General features: G+C 40.9%; 1 protein-coding gene across 22 annotated transcripts in view; it reads left to right on the top strand.

The window, feature by feature from the left end:
* Window positions 1–19,810, top strand: part of PHLDB2 (pleckstrin homology like domain family B member 2) — a 207,479-nt gene that overhangs the window by 108,760 nt on the left and 78,909 nt on the right. For 21 of the 22 annotated variants that reach the window (XM_074363206.1, XM_074363207.1, XM_074363178.1 and 18 more), the window contains one exon: window positions 15,950–17,298. In XM_074363206.1, the coding sequence (XP_074219307.1) occupies window positions 15,950–17,298 (1,349 nt within the window). Of the gene's footprint in view, window positions 1–5,354; window positions 5,657–15,949; window positions 17,299–19,810 lie in introns of those variants that run through there. The other variant, XM_074363193.1, reaches the window with a different exon arrangement.

Below are 19,810 nucleotides of genomic sequence, written 5' to 3' on the forward strand. Positions count from 1 at the left end.
GCATAAAAATGTGCTTTTAGTGTAAATATGTGTCAGCCGCATTTCCCTTCATCGTTATGAACGTATTAATTACAGATATTTATTTTCTAGTATTGGACGTGTAACTTTAAGCTTCCTAGTTTGGTTTAATTTAGGCGTTTGAGATGTGTCTGAGATTCTAACTTACCTGAATTCAGCTGGGAGAGGTCTAAATGAGGTTCACAGTTTCAGAGGGTTAAACTTTTGCCCCGAGAGCACTTGAATTCTTGGTTCTCGGTAGGATAGCAACAGAGTAGTTGGATTTGGGATAAATAAACCTTTAGAGTTGCCCGCGGTTTTAACAGAATGGCTACATCCCTGGTACCATTGCCCTCAATTGTGTAAATATTTGTTTGAATAAAGAGCTAAGGTTCTTTGAAAGGTAACAGTTGTGTCTATTCATGATTCCCCTTTCACATCCTGGACTTAAGTTATTTAAAAAAATTTTTTTAAAGCTGTTTTTGTGTTACATATTTAATGTGGAATTTTAAACATATGTGCTTAAGAAACTCTGTAAAGTCCCCAACGCATTTATAACTGGCGTTTCCTTTAAAATTGAGGCGGAGTTGAGTTTTTGCTTAGTTGACTAGTGTAGCCTTCACCTCCCGAGACCCAGAGGTTTGCAAATCCCAGCCTTTCTCACAAATGGAAAAATGAGATGTTTGGTTAGGAGCAGTCATCATTTCAGTCAGTTTGCAAGCTTCTGTCTGTTTCATGCAGCTGGCAGCTGCTGTTCTTTTGGGCTGAGGACTGACTTTAGGGTTTGTCTCTTGGATTCCTGTTTGAAGTGGGGGAGGAAAAGATACTTGGGAAATTAGGCTCAGAGCTTGCTAACTCCTATCTTAAAGAACCCTGGGTCAAAGCTGGAACGCTTTAGCAACCTTTTCATAATCATTTTATATACTGGCTTTTGCACAAGAGAGGGAAAAAAGAGCTGAAGTGATTAAACCCACCACTGGGTTTCATTATTTTCTTCAAAGCCCCATTTTGAGGTCTGTATGCAGTGGTTGATTCTGGAGTGCACTAGAGGAGTTCCTGTGAAAAACGGGATTCCTTTTAAATACTTTAAAAGAGCAGTTGAGGTTATAACTTTGCATGCTAATTCTCAACCCTTAGCAGGAAGGTGGTTCTATGAATAACTTGGAAAGACAGTGGTTTTGTACATCTTCCAAGTGGAATACGTGTTTTATAAATCTGACTGTCTGTTAGGCCTTGGTGTACTTTACTTATTAACTGTGTAAATGTCATCTCTTTGAAACAAAACAACTTTCAAGTGATGTGCTTTATTTTGAAGCCCTGGTACACATTAACAGCAGTGGTTCTAAATGGAGGCAGGTGGGGTCAGGGAGAATTTGCTCCCCAGGGGTTACTGACCAAAGTCTAGAGACATTTTTGGTTGTCCAAACTGGGAGTTAGGGGCAACCCCAATTGCCAGCTGGGCTGGCATCTAGTGAGTAGAGGCCTCAGATACTATGTAATATCCTACGATGCGCAGGCCACTCAAACTGAATTATCCAGCCCCAAACTCTTCACTTGAGTAGCACCTTGAGGGCATATGTTAACAAGATTAGCGATCTTAATTTAATTTGGATCCTCAAGAAACTGACTGTTCTTCCTCAACACAAAGAGACCTTTTTGTCTGCAGCAGATTCTTTTGCCCTTGGCAGTAAAAGTCTTAATATAACCATAGATGTGAAGGAACTTGTGTTCACTGACTTTGAGTTGGCTTAAAATTTTGGAATTTTGGAATGTTACAGTGCAAGGGAGCCTCAGAAATCACTGAGTTCAATCTTTTCATTTTATAAATACAAAAACTGAGATGCCCAGAGGTTAGTGACTAGTAAGGTCTCAAGTGAGTGATAGACGTTAGTTATAGGAACAACCCAAGATTAGAGAATTTAGAAACTGATTTTTGGGCAAATGTAATTTTTTTAAAAAAAGGACCTGACCTTTTGTGAGAATTTAGAGGTAGCATTCTCCATGAAGAATTAAATAGACTCTGATGGGGGAAGGGTAGCATTAACTATGGTGACTGTGGAACATATGCCTGGGTGTGTCAGCTCCAAGAAAGGCACAATTCTATTGTGTGACCTGAGACACTCCACGTCTGATGCCTGCACCATCCTTCCCGTGGCAAAGTGGGCAACAGATGGTTCCACAGACATAGCAGATGCTGCTTTTGAATCCAGGTACAAAACAGAACATTTGAGATTTTTTTTGTCCCTCCTTGCCTCGTGGGTTAAGAGTAGAGGGCATGAATGGATAGGACAGAAGGGAGGATGAGAGAGGCCTCCTGAGTACAGAGTTAAAAAAGACACCTGTCATATAAGAAAATGAGCATGCTTTAGGACAGTTGTGGGGGAAATTCATAAGCTGATGAGTGGCTATCTAAGGTGAATGCGATATTTGCACAGAACTTTGGTTAAGAATCGGCTCTTTGAGGGACTAGAGCAAAATAATAAAGGGGGTAAAAAGAATCTCAAAAGTCCTCTTACCTGCATCCACTCACTTGGCTGGTGAGAACCTGCAAACCAGACCTCCAAAGTCCTGTTTCATTGCACTTTCTCTGCTCTCTCCACCCCCAGTCTCTACCATTCTATCTGTTTACTCAATAGGGAAGAGAATGATAGTAATATAAAGTTTTTGTTCATTTCCTAGGAGAGTTTTTAAAGCATGGTATTTGTGAATGGCTCTGGTTATGGAAAGGAGTGATCTCAGTGAATTTTTGTTGATCAGAAAAGTTGTGCACATTTAACCACTCTCACATTTACATTACTACGATTATACGATTAGCCAATAGGCCAGTGATTAGGGATTCTAGTCTTGTGTGCTAAGTGGTCCTGCCATGGTAGTTATAACCCTCAAATCTGGGAGGTTCTGGCAATATAGAAGAATTTTTTTAGTGTGCCTTTCTTGGAAGAGCTCTGAACCTCAATGTTGTAGGTTCTTATCATTTTGACAACTGGCCAATGGTTGCACCTCAAAGCCAAGTACATAGCAGTATATTTAGAAATGATTCAGAAGTGATGACTTTTTTAAGGGGTCTGCTCTCTGCAGGTGCTACAATAAAGGGGTATAAATACCCTTTTCATTTTCACCTTTCATCTAGTCATTCTTATTTATCATAGGATGGGAGAGATAAAGAGTTTATTTATTTATTTTTTTTAATATAACTGTTGGCTAGAAATACTTATTGGCATTTGGTGAATGTGACTCTACTTTTGAAAGTGAGTGAAACCAAAACGGACAGTTCAGGTTTCCAATCCTTTCAAAATAAACATTTACTAAGGCAGAGCTTTTCTCTGCCACCCAGGAACTCAAATCTTCTAGAAGGTTAATTTGCACAGTTTTTATGATCTTTAGGAATGTTTCTTAGACATTGAAAAGAAGCTTTGTGCTGAATCTGCTTTAAAGGCAAAATTGTTACCTATAGCAGCGAGTGGTCAATAGAAGAAACCCAAGTATAAAAATCATTTTATTGAGATTCAGTGGGAAGGCTAGGGGCTGGAGAAGCTGGCCATACAAATAAGCAGATAAAAAAGATATAGAGTAATAGGCAAAGTTATATGGAGACATTTTAGAGTTTTTTTTAACAAGAGATACTTGTTTTGCTTCGTGTGGGTAGGTTGATTTATTAGATGAACTTCTTTTCCTTACTTAACAAATTAAGGGGGAAGAAAAAGTTTGTTCACGCCAATATTTAATATTGTGACCTCAAGCAAGGTCAGTCTTTTCTAAAATTTGCTGCTAAATCTAGAGTTCAGTGGAAATCGGTGTTGATCATCTTAGAATATTTTGTTTGCATGCAGCATGTGACCTCTCCAGATGGCAATAAGCTTATGGAATTAGCATATGGAAGAGCAAAAATGCTAAAGGTGATAAGATTTCTCCTAGATTTGCTTCTTGACCACTGTATTGCTAAAACAAGGGCAGGTAAAAGCACTGGAAGGCCAGCTTCTACAAGCTTTTGACCAGGTCAGACGCAGCCTGAGTAGTGCTTCTTGGGCAAGAGATATTCAGAGGGGACTGGGAAGTGAGGTCTGGCTGCCACACTGCTTACATCATTGCAGAAGTAGCTTTTCAAAAACAGCCTAAGATTTATTAAGGAAATTGCAAGCCATGGGAATGTAGGCAAAATATTTCTTATACATCATGCTGAATGAAATACCCATATTATATTACATTAACATAGCCCTGAGCAGGCCTTTTTCTCACTGTGTTGTGCTGAAATAATTTACCATGCCCTTGGAATGTCATGAGCAACAGCGCCTGTGCAATCTTTTCCCAATTAGGTAGCTGCTACCTTATCACTAAAACATGTTTCTGTTCTGTGGTCATTTCCATTTCCTGCTTTGGATAGCTGGCACTCCTATGTTATTTAACTTGCATCTCTGGGAGTCTAGAAAGTTGGAGCCGAAAGAACATCTAGTTCACCTTCACCATTTTAAACATGAGGAAACCTCTGCTAAAACAGGGTGAACACAGGCCAAGTGTCTTGCTCCGGCTCTTGCTTCTGTTGGTTATTTTGGCAGAACCGGGACTAGGGACGGGTCTCCTGACTCATGTTCCTGGCAGCCTGTCCAGTATTCTTTGCACTAGATTAGCCATTACAATAAAAATAACATCCTAATGTAACCATTTCCTTTATTGGGTCTTTTGGCTAGATACAGAAAACAGCATTGATTAAAGTTAATTTAGTCAGTTGCTTATTGATCTCTGCTGGTTCACGTCCTTCTGCCTTTTCCTTCCAAGCAAAAGAAATGGTTAAAAGGTAGGTAGCAGGAAAGGGAAAACTTAAATGTCTTCTAACACCCACTTTGCACAGTCAACAGTTAAGTAATGGAGAGATGGTGTCATTATTTTGTTTATTTTATAGTATTTTAAAAACCCATTCTCTCTGCTTTTGAATTAAAGGGGAAAAGCACTGTGACCGTGGGTGATGGGGTCAACTTCTGTTTGTTCGATCTCTCCTGAGGCTACTTATGCCCTGACTCTTCCCAGTTTATAGAAATTAGGGAAGGGAGTAGGGAACACAGCGTGTTTGGATTTGGTAAATATTACTGTGGAAAAATAGAAGATGACTCTTAAGAGAGTGTATTTTGATCAGTAGCGTGGAGTGGGGACAGGATGGTGTGAAGATCAGAGTTTGCTCCCAGAGGCTCTCAGCTTCCAATTTCAGCCCATCGTGATGGTTTCAGGGTCAAGAGAGAGCATCTTTATCCCCATGTGATCCCAGAGTCAATATTTTCCTTGCATAAAATTGACTATTTTTAAAGGATGATTTTTCCTGCTTCAGGAAGTGGATCTGAAGTACAGGCGCACACAGACACTCAGGACCTCCACGTAGTTATTCCGTGCCTCTCTGCTTCTCGGCTTTGTCTTCACTGTGGTGATCACATAACAGAGGAGGATTCTTCAAGGTCTACAGTCAGAATCACCTAAACCCGGGGATGAATTATGCCAAAGGCCAGGAAACATCTATAAACATTTGCTTTATTTGGGAAAGTTTTAATAACCTTTATTTTGGACTAAGACTCTCAGGATTCATTAAGGAACACTGAAAATACAGGTTTGATTTCCTTCCTAAAGAACTCTGCCACTTTCAGAGAAGCCATCACATAATTTAAGAATATATGAGGTATGTCAGTCTCTCTCTTAGCATAAATATGTTAAGGTATGTGTGTGTGTTAATGTTTTCTGAGGCTGCAGTTCTTCAAGATATGGCAGGTTTGGCTGGTTTTGTGTTTATTTTTCAACTTTCTGAAGAGGTGGTTTTTATTTGGGCACATGTAGTGGTGAAACTTAGTAACCCCACCTACCATTATCTTGTAAATATCCTAAATATAATGGTCTGATACTTGTAATCTGGACAGTGCATTTTCTTTCAAACTGCTCCAAGGTACTTAAAAAAATTGGCTTTTAGGAGCTTAATTCAACATGATAGAGAGTTAGTATTTTATACTTTAAAAAAATCACGTAGAAGTATGAACACATCTTCCTTTGTAAAGCGTTCTTTGTAAAGAACACATCCTTCACTGTAATTTTTGCCAATACTTACTAATATATTTTTATTCATATTGATTTTCAGGATGCACACACATCTTTTATTTTTCAAATATTTTATTATGGAAAATTTTAAACACAAAAATTTAAAGAATAATACAGTGAAAGCTCATGTACCCAACATTCAGTTTCAATACACGCTAATCTTGTTTCATCTGTAGACTTTACCCCCCTCCCCCCAACATAGATGGTTACAAAGCAAATTCCACATCCTGTAGTATTTTATTCAAAAATAATTAAAAATGTAAACCTAAGAGCTTAGGACTTTTAAAAAGTATAGCAGTATCATTATCACACCTAAAAATGGTAGTAATTAAAAGATCTTTTTTCCAGTCAGTGTTCAGATTCTCTGTCACATAGAATTTTTGTTTAATAGTTGGGTTGTTTAAAACAGGATTCATACAAGGTCTACACATGGCATTTAACTTGTGTGTCTCCCGAGTTTCTTTTAATCTAGAACGGTTCCCTCTCTTGTTTTGTTTTGTTTTTTCCTTACCATTTCCTGGTTAAAGACATTGGTTTTTTTTATTTTTCTGTAGACTTTCTCATATTTTAGATTTTAGTGATAGCATCTCCATCATGCTGTTTAATATATTCCCCTGTTCCTTCTGTTTTCTGTCATCGGAGACAGCGTGCTTTAAATCTGTGAACTTTCCTACCACATCATTGTGCTTATTAAATTAATATTGTGTCTTCTTTAAATATTGGTAAAGCTTCTTTAATAATGATATAAACACAACTGTGAGTCCAGTTGGTAAAAGTCACATCTTAAATATTTAGGTAAAAGCCTGGAGTTCTGCACATGGGAAAAGAATTGGAATAACACAAATGTGTTTTGAGGTTGCTCCTACTTTCTGTCTTTCCTCCCCTGCCTTCCTCACTGGCTGAAGAGAGTTATCACAGGAAACACGCAGCCAAATTCCTTGGATAGTCTAAAGAATATTTTAAAGTTCATGCGGACAAGTCTTATTTGAGGGGCTCTCACTAAAGTGTTTAAAATCCCTGTACGTGATACTTTACCCTCCTCACTAAGAGTCCTCTAAGATTCTTAAGAATTCCTAAGATAAAACAATCTAGACTTATTTAAAAAGAGCCTCTGATCACAGGAGATAAAGATCCTCATTTGAAGTATGGGTATTGCTATTGACTGCGATTACCTTTAGGAACCACTGGGTACCATGTGGAATTCTTTTTTTTTGATGGAGCTTAGACTTCAGGGGGCTAGAGGTGACAGGGAATGGTAGCATGGGGTTATACTCCTTTATTGTGATAGGAAGGAGCTGAACCTTTTTTTTTTTTTAACTTATTTTCCTTTCTTCCACTGTCTGCATTAAATGTTCTCATAACCACATCCCCCTCCCATCACTGCCCACTCCCTTCTGTCCTCCTGCCTCCCTGTGCCATTGTCTGATACTTTTGTTCTTTCTTTCATGGTCTCCCTTACCTCTTCTTTTAGATGTTTTCAGAACACAATCAAGTAAAAATTAAAGAGTTAAAAAAAAAGAAAACCAAGAAAGAAACTGCAATCAGCGTTCTGAGACACATATCAGCATTCCAGTGGCCCTTCCTTTTTCCCCAGCCCTGCCGAGCATCACCCTGACACCTGGCAAATTCTGAGGATGCCTCAGCTTGCCCAGGTTGTGAAAAGTCTCTTCTGGCAGTCACAAAGCCTTTATGCTTTTTAGTCTGCTGTGGGCAGGTGGACTGTGTGTGTCTGTGGCTGTGTGTGTGTGTGTCTACACAGTAAGATTTACTGATATAATAGGCTCAGTCTGCAAAATAAAACATCCTAATTCTGCCATTAAAATGCACTTATTCCTGCAGAACTGCTTTTTTGGATCTTTTTGAATGATAAAAATGCCCTCCTTGGAGATCATCAACCCATCTACATGTATCTAATGGATAATAATTATTTTGTTCAAACATGTAGATCTTTAAATGACAAAGAACATGATACAATGAGCAAAGGATGGCAATCTATTTGCCACTATGTTTATTTGCAAAAAAGAAAAAGAAAACAGTAAGGGTACTGTGTCTACTAACAGAATTTTGGTTTTATTTGTTTTTTCTTCTCTGCGCTGATATAAAATCTTGAATGTGGAGGAAGAGTTTAAAGGAGCAGAGTTTAGGAAGCCAGGTTGCATGAGTGGGAGACGAGAAAGTTCTATGGGAATGGACATTGAGACAGTGGGAAGGTCCAGGCGTACGGGTGCTTGCAGAAACTGCATGGGAGGTGACATTTGAAGAAGAGAGGATCTGGGAATATTTGCTGGGAGGAGGTGTTTACCAGTGGGCATGAGGTTGTGTGGAGAGGTGTGGCTTCTTTGCAGAGATTCAGGAGGCTGAAGAGGGTTTAGTGATGAAAGGAAGTATTTCTGGAAAAGGAGGGTGTGTTTGCAAAGGCAGATTGACAGGATGGGGGGTTTAACTAAGGATGGTGTTTGGATAACGGAGGGTGGGGAGAACAGGCTGCTTTTGGATTTCTGAAATCAGAATATTGCTGGAGAAGGGAGTGGTTGTTCCTGAAGCTTCTCATTAGCGCCCTTCCCACCTCGTCATGTTTTCATGTTGGGATTAATGGAAAAAGAGGGAGGTTCTTCTGTCCGTTTGGACATCTGAAACAGATTTCTTATTCAGTCCTCTAAAAGCTTCTTCTCTCAGACCCCAGTGGTCACCACAGTAGGTGCCTTCCCCATCCCGCAAATGGCACTGCTCCTGACACACTGCTCTAAGCTGGTGTCTGAATTCAATTACATGTCATCAGTACATGCTTGAAAACATTGCCATATCATAAACATCAGTGCTGAGAGAGACCAGCCTGTGGACCACCAGTGTGCTGCGAGAGCTTGAAACCCCAGGCATCGAACACTGTCCGTGACAAGTTGTGCTCCCAGAGCCAGCACCTCCACTCTGAGTCACCCTTGTGGGGCATGGTAGAGACTCAAACTTTTTTATAAAGGGGAAATTTTAACCTAAACCCTCCTGACTTCATTTTGAGATTATTTTTCCTGAATTTGCTCCTTTAATCTACATTCATCTCCTTTTCCTAGCAGTATGAAAAGATTTCCACTTTTCTTTCACTTGCTTTGGCAGTCTCCCTTTGATCAATTCCTGCTATATTGGATTATCCTAAGAACCATTTGTGCATGGCTGCATGGCAAGGAAAAGTGACAAGTAATGTGTTATGTAATTGGCATAAATTACGTGGAAAACTGGATTTATATAAACAGGCTAGACTGTAAGTCCCTTTCCTCTAACAAAACACACGCAGCACAGCACAGCAAATAGTTCTTTAATTTCTTTGTTTTTTAAAACCTTTGCTCCCTGGGTGTGTTTTCATTATCTGGAAACCAAGATCAGTACAGCTCTGGCCATCACAGTGCCCTGAATTCACTGTTGGTGGCTTACAGTGTGGATGGGGTTAGTGTCACTGTGGTGTTATTTGGTACAAACGGAGCCAGAGAATTATATTTTAAAACAGATGCCAGCATTGTGCCAAAGAGAAAAGAATCTGCCAAGAAACTTTTCAGCGTGATCCTTGAGATAGTTTTTCAAGTAATTTTTTTCTCAAGGGGAAACATGCTGCCTGTCCATGGTACCTCCCAGAGAGCTCTGAATGACGCCTGGTGTTTTCTAATTGACAGTGAGATGATGTACATTTCAGGTGATAAAACAACCAGCGCTCTGGAGGGATTAAATTTATGGATTGGAAAGTCAGCCCAAACGTTTCAACACACATTAGCTTCTTCCCTGTTTAGACTTCCCGGCGTGTCCCTTCTCTCAGATGGGCACCAGACGCCTCCTGCCGGCTCCACGCCCGGTTCTGTTTCTGTGCAGATGCTCCGCAGGGTATGGGGCCACGAAGGCCCTTGGGGCTGTTTTCCTTCCACAATAACAAAGTGCAGTGATTTTATAATTTCCCGGAGACTTCTTTTTGTTTACATGAAATGTACAGGAAACCAAAAGTAAACACACCAGTGGAGATCAAGAGGCCGGGCTGGAAACGCTGGAGTCTTCCTCACCTCCTCTCTTACACGTGTTAACACAGACCCCTCTCCCTGCCGCCCTCCCTCATGTCTGTCACTTTGACCTCCCACCATCACCTTCCTCTTCTTTCTTTTCCTGAACTCCACTGCAGTGTCTGCTGCATTCTGTCTGCAGTGCTCCATCACCGCCCCTCTCCCTCACTGCTGGGGAGTGGAACCCAGTCTCCCCCGTCGCCTTCTCTCCCCTCCTGCCTCTGCTATCCTTGCCTTTCCGCTCATCCTCATTCCGAGCGTGTCCCTGGTTACTGCTCTACATTTCCCTATGCTTGTCCCGTCTCTCCGCCTCCCCTCACATGATCTCACCAGCAGTGAAAAGAACACCCAGGAAGTCGGGAAGGAGAAGAGGTATCACCAGCCATTATCGTCACTCCTAGGGTCAGAAAGGCCACCTGTGTGATTCTCCACCTTTTGAGTTGAATTGATTTGTGGGATTAAGAGATCTCAAATTGAGACAAGTGTACATACATATGCACTCAACTATGGCTGGTAAACTAAGCTTCTGGAAAGTGAGTGAATTCCATATTTGTACTTGATGATACACCTTTAAATGTGCAACCTTTTACACGTCCTTAACAAACTCCACAAGGTTGAACTGAAAAACTGGGGTATCAGACATGACTGTCTTGTAAACCATTCTCTGGAATGTACTTCCATTCCGAATCATCTGTAGCTTTCTTTTGCATCTCTGTAGTAGAGAAACGTTGCATGGCTGTTTCTTAGATGTGGCTTATTATTTACAAATGTCCTGCCCGTCTCTTCCCTGGAGATTGTAGAACTGCTCTTCTTTCAGCCAGTGCTCTGGTGGAATATTTTTGTGTTGTATTTTGTTTGGCCAACAAAACTGCATTAGCAGTTATACTTTTTGATTAAAAAAAGTGTGAGGAAGAGGGGGGAACCAAGTGTTGCCACCCTGTAGGGTTGTAGTTTGACCCTCTGTAGTTTTATTGGCCCAAATGAAGAGGGAACAGAGTTTGGTAATGTTTCATTTGGGTGCTTAAGTAGCATTTGCAACTGCAAACAGATTGAAATATATTAATCCACTTTATCATCTAAATTGACATTGGTGTCTCATATTGCTGGGTCAAAAATTGAACTTTTAAGTATCCATTTCAACATGAGGTACCATTAGAGTAAATTCTGTACCATTTGAGTAAATCTTGAAAATCCAGAGTTGGGCTCAGTGCTCAGCTTTTGACTTTTGTTTGGCAACATCTGCTCTGGCTTCCTTCCTGGATTGCTGTCTCTGCACCTGGTGGGAAAACCTCTTCTGTCTAACTTTGTTCTGTTTCCCATTTTGTACGCATTAGCTTATAACTGAAATCTTCCACACTACTTGACTTTAATTCTTTTCTTGTCTATTCTGACATCTTACTTGTGGATTTCCCTTTGTATCCTTGTCTGAAATGTCCCAAATGGTTGGAAGATTGCTGTCCAATTTAAATTGCACTTAAGATAGGCATAGGCTTGGACCCCAGAGAGCATGTTTACATGGTTATTAAACATAGAAAATAACTGTTCCCTTTTCCTACACAATTTTTGTTATTAATTCTGTCAGAGACAGGGTGCTTGCCGAATAGACCACAGTCTGACCTCAGATGGGCTTGGGATTTTGTTTATGTCCTTAACACCACAAAATTTTAGGTATGAAGATAGCTTTATGCTATCATTGGATAATACCCATCAGATTCTTTTTCCTTCAGTGGGACTTAACATCATTGTCATTTCTTTCTATCATAACTTCCCCAGGCTACCACTCTCACCGGATTAGCCCCGCTCTGTGCTCCTTTACCAATCTGTCAATAAATCCTGTTACAGCAGGTGTCACACTGTACAGCATTGATTCACATGTGTGTTTTCCCTTTGGACTGTAAGCTGTGTAAAGGCAGGAAATGATGTCTTTGACCACAAACTTTCCAGGGCCTAGCTCAAAGCCTGGTTTATAGTAGGCACTTAGTGAAGATTAGCACCTTCATAGTAACAAACAACCCCCAAATCTCGGTGGCTTAAGACAATCTTGGGTTGGCAAAGGCCCCGTTCCACGCTGTCCTCGCTGCGGGAGGTAGGAAAAGGAAGGCCCTAAAGACTCGGATGCAGGCTAGTCATTGCAGCAGGGGATGAGATGGTGACTCATGCTCCAGCCCGTGCTGTTTCAGCTTGCAACCGACATGCCACTTTCTCTCCTGTTTCCTTGATCAAAGCAAGGGACATAGCCACACCTAATGTCATGGGGACGAGGAAGGACAGCACTGCTAACGTTTCTGAAAGGAGAGAACAGGAATGACAGTGAGCAGCGCTAACGTCTGGTAAACCAGTGTCTGACACACGGCAGGCACTTAGTACCCAGCTAGTGAATGAAGTGCCTCCAACTACCTGTTAGGGTTTTAATTTTTTTTTTCTATACAATAAACAATCACCTCAAATAATGAACTAATCTAATAACTACATTTAAAAATGAACATACTAATATTACCTGACTATATTCAGCTGTCATCTGGAGACTTTGGGTAACCATTGTTCACCTTGCTCATATTAGGGAAGGTGTTATGTTTGATTGGTGTTATGTTTGATTGTGTAGTTTTTCAGAGGCAAAAAGTATGGAATGGCAAACTCACATAATTATAATTCTTGCCTCAGTCATTTAGAAGATCTGGAAAAACTGTTAAAGTCTTCAGATATTTACATATTAAGCTGGTCTGATCAAGAAGTTCTTTAAAGTAACCTTTTTTGGAAGAGTTCATATCTGGCTCAAAAACTGGACAAGAGTTAGGGAAAATGAGAGTGTAATCCACCTAAAAATAAAGTATCAGTACAGATTGTCTGCTAGTATTTTACACTAATCTTTTTTTCTTAATTGTCAAGGTAAAAACAATTTTTTAAAAATGATCCCTTTTTTTGTAAGTAATGCATGACACTGGCCTGGCTTTGCACTGCAAGCTGTTGGTCAAGATATAGTCACATATCTGTGGCTGCAGGTTCTTCTGCAAGATCCACAGTTCAGACACAGACCCAGAGCCGCGGAGGGCGGGAGGGGCAGGAGGGCGGTGGAGTGTGGACTGTCCCCAACCTTGGCCTCTCCGTGTTGGGGTGGCGAAGGCCGACATCCCCCACGGAATGACAAGCAGTTGGTGACATGGCCCTCCCCACAGCCAGCCTGGGGCTGCTAGGAGACGGCCCTTCAGAGCCTTTGGGCCAGGCCAGCCTACCTAGGCCCACACCTTTTCATCTGGATTTTTTAATAAAAAAACAATGAATTAAAAGTAAGCAACAGCTTGGTCCTGAGGCTGCTGAGCCAGCACATCCACAGTTTTTGGCACAAATACACTGTATAAAATGTGGAAAATACAAACTAGTTTGAGAAAGGTGAATTAAAAATCACTGGCAATACTACCACCTGGTAAAACCACTGCCAACTTTGTGGTGTGATCTCTTTCATCCCGTTGTTGCTGTTCTTGGAGAACAGGCAGATGGACAAGGGAGGAGAGGATATTGGCTTGAATGGGGGCTAACAGTGGAAATGGCAAGAAATGATCAGATTGAGAATATATTTTAAGGACAATGTTAATAGGATTTGTTGATGGATAAAATGGAGGAGGAGGTAATAGAGGAGTGAAGGAGATGGTGGAGGGAGAGGAGATCAGTGATGACTCGCAGGACTTTGGCTTGAACATCTGTGTAAACCACGTGTATAGGTGGGCGTGTGTATGAGAAGGCTGCACTCACTGCATATATGGTTTTTTAAATTTACTAAACATTATATGAATGTACTTTTTAATGCTATAAAATATACCTCAAAATAAGATTTCAAAGGGTTTACTATTCACTCATATAATGTACTGTAGCTTAACTTTCTCCCTATTGTTGGACAATTAGGGTGTTCCCCCCCATAATAAATAACAGAGTAATGTTCTCAGGATCCACGAATATCCTTGTTTCCTCAATTCAAAAATATTTAACTTGAGGGAATTGGTCAAGATTTGCTGGAATTTCATCACGGCAAACCAACGTGTGATAAAGTTAGCTGGGAATAGAAGGAACCAAGACTGAAGGTCATCTTGGTTTCAGTCCTCCAAGAGGGCATGGTGAGATAAATCTCAAGTCAGGCTGGTGCTGCTCTCAAGGTCAGACTTGGTAGTGCTCAGAGGGACACTTGTCTCGGTGGCAGAGATGGTCCTGTCTCTAAATAATGAAAGACCTCGCAAGAGCCAGAGGGCAGGGCCAGATCCCAGCAGGGAGGCAATTCTAAAGGAGAATCTCAGTTTTTTTGAGGTTCACTTCAAAAGATAACCACGCTTTTATCCATCAGGGCAGGGCTTTGGGTGGATGGGGAGGACCCCGAGGCAGAGCTTGTCGGGGAAAGCTGCAGCCTTGTGGGGTGTGAGGACTCGGCCCATCTCTAGAATTAAGCAGCCAAACTGTTTTTTGGTCCCATTCTGTGGATAAGAAGCAGTTCTTTCTTAGGCTGTTTTCATTTGCCCAGGAACCTGTGAGACTGAACAAGCAAGGTGAAGGTCCTCTCTCTGTGTCTGGGAGGGAGTGGGGAAGGTGTGGCTGACATTGAAGACTCCATGTTCATTGAGTGTCTCACCTGTGGGACGGTGGGAGTCAGGAGGCGTTGGAGATAAGAGGAGAAGCACTAGACGTAACCCTCCTCTTTAAACGTGTGTCTTAGTTACAGAAACAAGCTCATTCTGATGCTGATTACTAACCATAAGTGCTACTGTTTATATATGGTCCAGAGATGTGGTAACTAGTGTCTCAGGTGCCTAAGGAGATGGAGGATGTTCTTAGCGGTACCTGAGTTCAATGAGAATGTGTAAATTGTGTTTGCACTTTGATGATAATCTAAAGAAGATATTTTTATCAGTTTGAAATATAAGCATTCACATTTGCAGTGATAATTTATAATTAAAGGACATTTTCATAGACTAAAACTTTAGTTCTTAAGTTAAATTGTTCAAACTAGGGTCTAAAGCATATTCTTATGGGTGCGTCCATTTAAAAAATTTTTTTTCATCATGGATTATATAATCCTAATCTCAACCTCAAAGAATGGGTGGGTTCAGATGGGTGCAAAAGAGGGAGAAAGTTGTTTCTGTGAGAGGACTTAAGTCAAGGATGAGCATGGTGCCTTTGGGGTGCCTGGGAACTTGAAGGGGACATCAGTTTCAGGTTTTTAAATATTCCACCCTAACCCTGATCTGGCAGTAACCTGGGGAACACTCTTTCCTCTACTAATACCTGCCTTTCTCTAATGGGTGCAGGAGCTTTAAGTCTTTGTTGAGAAGGGAAGGTACTCTCATAGCCCTTTCTAAAGAACCATCTTCTAACCCTCATGTTATTGATTAGTGACTAACATGAAATTTTTTTATCTGCTAGAATGTGAATTTAGTTTCCTCAGGACTTTACTTCTAAGCAGTTAATGACTCTAACAGAGACATCTAAGGAAGGGCCACTGCATCATCCCTTTGGGTATTTGCTAGGTTCTCAGGAAGCAGGGGGTCCTCCAAGGACTAGAACAGAGGGACATGGTCTGTTTTAGGTACCAGACTCATCTTGCACCGGTAACTGGTTGGGGATTTGTTCCTCTCAAATATCATTAATGTCCCCTTGAGTTATTTTTCTTTTGTATAAAAAAAATCCCAGATTAGTGATCTTTATTTGTCTTCATTTTGCAGTACAGCTTTACTAGGTTTCTTACTAAAACAGCATTTGTGTTTTTTAATCACATCAGGTCAGACTGCAAGGCTATTTGTCCTGATGAACAAATAGATCTTCATTGTTAAGTGAAGTTCTCTCTCTCTCTCTTTTCTTTTTCTTTACAGATTCCAACAAGATTATGGCAGAGCAGAGCCACATGCAAAAGCAGCTGGATTTACAGAATGGTAGCTTAGAGGCAGACTTTGCAGCGAATTTCCTAGAGAACGATTCGCAAAACATGATGGAGAGCCTGAGCCCAAAGAAATATTCTTCCAGTCTGAGATTTAAAGCCAATGGAGACTATTCTGGTTCCTATTTAACCCTCTCACAACCTGTGCCCACTAAAAGAAGTCCTTCTCCTTTGGGAACCAGTGTCAGAAGTAGCCCCTCTGTGGCCAAAATCCAGGGAGCCAAGCAGTTCTCTTGCGATGGAACTGACAAAAGTATTTCTATGAAACCTCCCACTCCTTTACTTAGCACTTCGCCCTCTCTCAGTGGATATCCACTTGGGAGAGCGGACTTCGATCATTTTACTGGCCGGGACCCTGAAAGGTCCTTGAGGCTCACAGAGAAGCCTCCCTATTCCAAATATAGCTCAAGGAATAAATCCCACGACAATGTCTACTTTCTGGGAGGGCTGGAAGGCCGAAAAACGTCTGGCTCGCTCCTGACCATGTGGAACGGAAGTTCCCTGAGTGATGCTGGCTCCTCGCCCATCAGCAGGTCAGGGGCGGCAAGCATGCCTTCGAGCCCAAAGCAAGCCAGGAAAATAAGCATCCAGGACAACCTGACACTTCAGCCCAAGTTGACCAGACACAAGGAGCCGGCTTCTGAAAACATCAGTTTAAGAACCAGGAAGTATTCGAGCAGCAGCCTGAGTCACATGGGTGCCTACAGCCGATCTCTCCCCAGGTTGCACAGGGCCACAGAGAACCAACTGACGCCTCTCAGTTTGCCTCCAAGAAGCTCTCTGGGCAACTCCAAACGAACGAAACTGGGGGAAAAGGATCTACCTCATAGCATCATAGACAATGACAATTACCTGAATTTTTCTTCTTTGAGCTCAGGAGCTTTACCCTATAAAACCCCCGCACCTGAGGGCAGTCCTTATGTGAGTTCCACCCTCAGCATCCCTGCCAGTCCTCGAGTGGCTCGGAAGATGCTTCTGGCCTCCACCTCCTCCTGTACCTCTGATGACCTTGACAGGGCTTCCTACTCAGGGACCAGCCCGGGTCAATCATTTCCTCCCGGAGAGCTGGACAGAGTGTGTGCGGCCAGGAGGAATTTCTCGTGTGGATCTGTTGAGTTTGATGATGCAGACCTGGACAGCCTCAGACAGGCCTCAGGAACCCCCCAGCCAGTCCTTCGGGAACGGAAAAGCAGCATTAGCTCCATTTCGGGACGAGACGACCTGATGGATTATCACCGGCGGCAGAGGGAGGAGAGACTCAGGGAGCAGGAGATGGAGCGATTGGTAATCTTCTTCATCTCACTTAACCTCACTGTTTCATTGAACAGCTTCTTGGAGACAAACTCCAAGGATATATATGGGCGTGTAGAATTTCCATATGCACTAGCCAGGTGTCCCTTCCCAGATTTCCTCCTGCTAACCTTCCTCTTCCCAGATCACTATTATTGGTCACGTGGATATTTTGAAGGCCTGCATGTACCTCATGTTACATTAATCGCTATAAAGATGTCTCACAAGTACAAATTCTTGATAAATCTAACTAAGGCAGTTGTGAATTTTACTGAATTTCTTTGAAAGTCTTATGAACTTTTCTTTTAAAACTATGAGAAAACACTGATTTGTATTATTTATATCATCAAATTGGCATGTATACGATAAAATACAATCAGTAAAATCACAACTCACTAGAAATTAGGCAGTAAATTTTTCTGTGTAGCAAGTTATTTGGAAAGTTGAAAGGTTGCCCCAATGGTGCATAAGCTTTCTTCTGCACAGCACATACACGCACCATATTCCTTTCAGACATGTCTTAATAGGTACAGTGACTCCAAACCACACAGATGCAAAAAAAAAAATTATTGAGTTGCCTGTGGATTTATGCTTACTGTAAAAAAATTTTTGAAAATAGTAAGAAAAGAGGAAACAGAAGAGTCCTACTAACAAATGAGAACAAACTGCTGCATTTTTCTGTGCCCTTTGCTTTTAAGCATATGTTTTTTAGGAAGAATACCTGTTAGATTATTTTGACTCATTAGTGATTAATGATTTCCTTAATGAGGGAAGTGGCAGAATGGTAAACCTGATTTACAGAAGTATAGGGGTGTCAAAGGTATTTTAGAAGGTATGCTGGAATAAGATTTCTGAATCACATGCAAAACTAGTTAATGCCCTACAGGACAATAAAATTGTAGCCTTTGGCTTATAATGAACGGAAGTTTTTTCCATCTATACAAGACAGTATTTGCTTGAATTTTTAGAAAAAGATTTATTTGCATCACTCACATTTTGATAGGTTAATGTCCATCCTTACAAAGTTTCCAAATATCCTAATCGATAATAGTGAATGAAAACAGATGTGTGTACCGCTAGAGGATTGGGTGGGTATGTTAGATGGTGTTCCAGTATGAGAATTCCTTTGTTATCATAAATAGTCTCCAAAGATTTTCATGGTCACAAAAAGGCATTATATTTGGGCTTGATTCATTGGCGTAGGTTAGAAATAGTTTTAATTAGTATATAAAAGCCTTCTTTTAGATGGATAGCAGATCTAGTGCTATACTGTGCTGAACAGTTACCATTAATAAAGCCAGAGAACTGACTTCTAGATGATGATTGATTAAGGAATCTAGGAGGGCATTTGAGTGACTTTCATCACTCCAGAGGTCTTCCTTAAATGCTTTTATTTACTTTTCAAAGGATAGGAAACCATACTTTAAGTTCATATCCATTGGGTTTCATCTTTAACACTTAAAAGTATTGGTGAATTTTTCTTTCCTCTAGTTTTCTCAAATCTTCTAAGGTTCCTGGTAATCCAGGAAGTGACCTTCCTTACTGCCTGTAAGGTTGGTGCCCTGTTAGCTACAAACAGATCCTAGTTCAACCTCTTGAGAGAGCTTTGTGGGTATTAGCTCCAGATATGAGGTTATAGCTCTTTTTCCTTAATAAGGGGCTTGTCATATTTGATGAAATGGGGCTTATTTTTAAATAAGGCGCTCTAGCTTTGGCTTCTGTTGTGTAGTCTGTTTGTCTGATTACATCCCAGTAAAAGGGAGGACAGATTCTTACTGAGCCCATGCAAATAATGTTCTTGCCATGAAAAAGTAAAGTGACTCAGAAAAAATATTTCTTCCTGAATTGTGAGGGACCAAGGAGAACAAGCTACCATTAGAAGAATGTTTCATTTAGTTTTGCGAAATTGGAGTCAACTAAGTTTAGGGTTAGAGATAGATCAAGATGAACGCTGAAAGGGTATTTCCCCACCAGAAAATACAACATTAAAAATGATGCCAATAATTTTCCAAAACACATATTCACATAGAGAAATTAGATTTCTGGTATCAGTTCAAACATTTCTATGTAATTAATTGTTCTTCTAATCTTGGGTCATTAATTTGATTTCATGAAGTCATCTATTTCTGGACTGAAAGAAGTCCTGAAAATTTGATTTAGCTTAAGCGTAGGACTGTCTCATACTTGTCTATGTAATGTCAGCTCTTCTTTCAGCCTCTCTCCATGAGTCTGTTCTCCAAAATAGCGAGTGAAGAGGGCCTGGTAAAGTTCTATCCACAGGCTCTGAGACTGTCTTTCTGTGTTAAAGACATTCTGCTCTGTAACGTAAGCAGGGTCTTTAGGCAAGCATGAGAGGAAAGCTGAGACTACTTGGTGAGGATAAGAGTAAGTGGCTCTGCTTAATCTGTGGTTAATTGAACCAACAGTATAAGCCAGAAGGAGAATTAAACAGAGTCTGCTGTGAGTATTGCTACCCCAGCTTTCTTATCCTTTCCATTTCCATGAA

This window comes from Camelus bactrianus, chromosome 1 (assembly GCF_048773025.1).
Source record: "Camelus bactrianus isolate YW-2024 breed Bactrian camel chromosome 1, ASM4877302v1, whole genome shotgun sequence".
NCBI classification, from domain to species: domain Eukaryota; kingdom Metazoa; phylum Chordata; class Mammalia; order Artiodactyla; family Camelidae; genus Camelus; species Camelus bactrianus.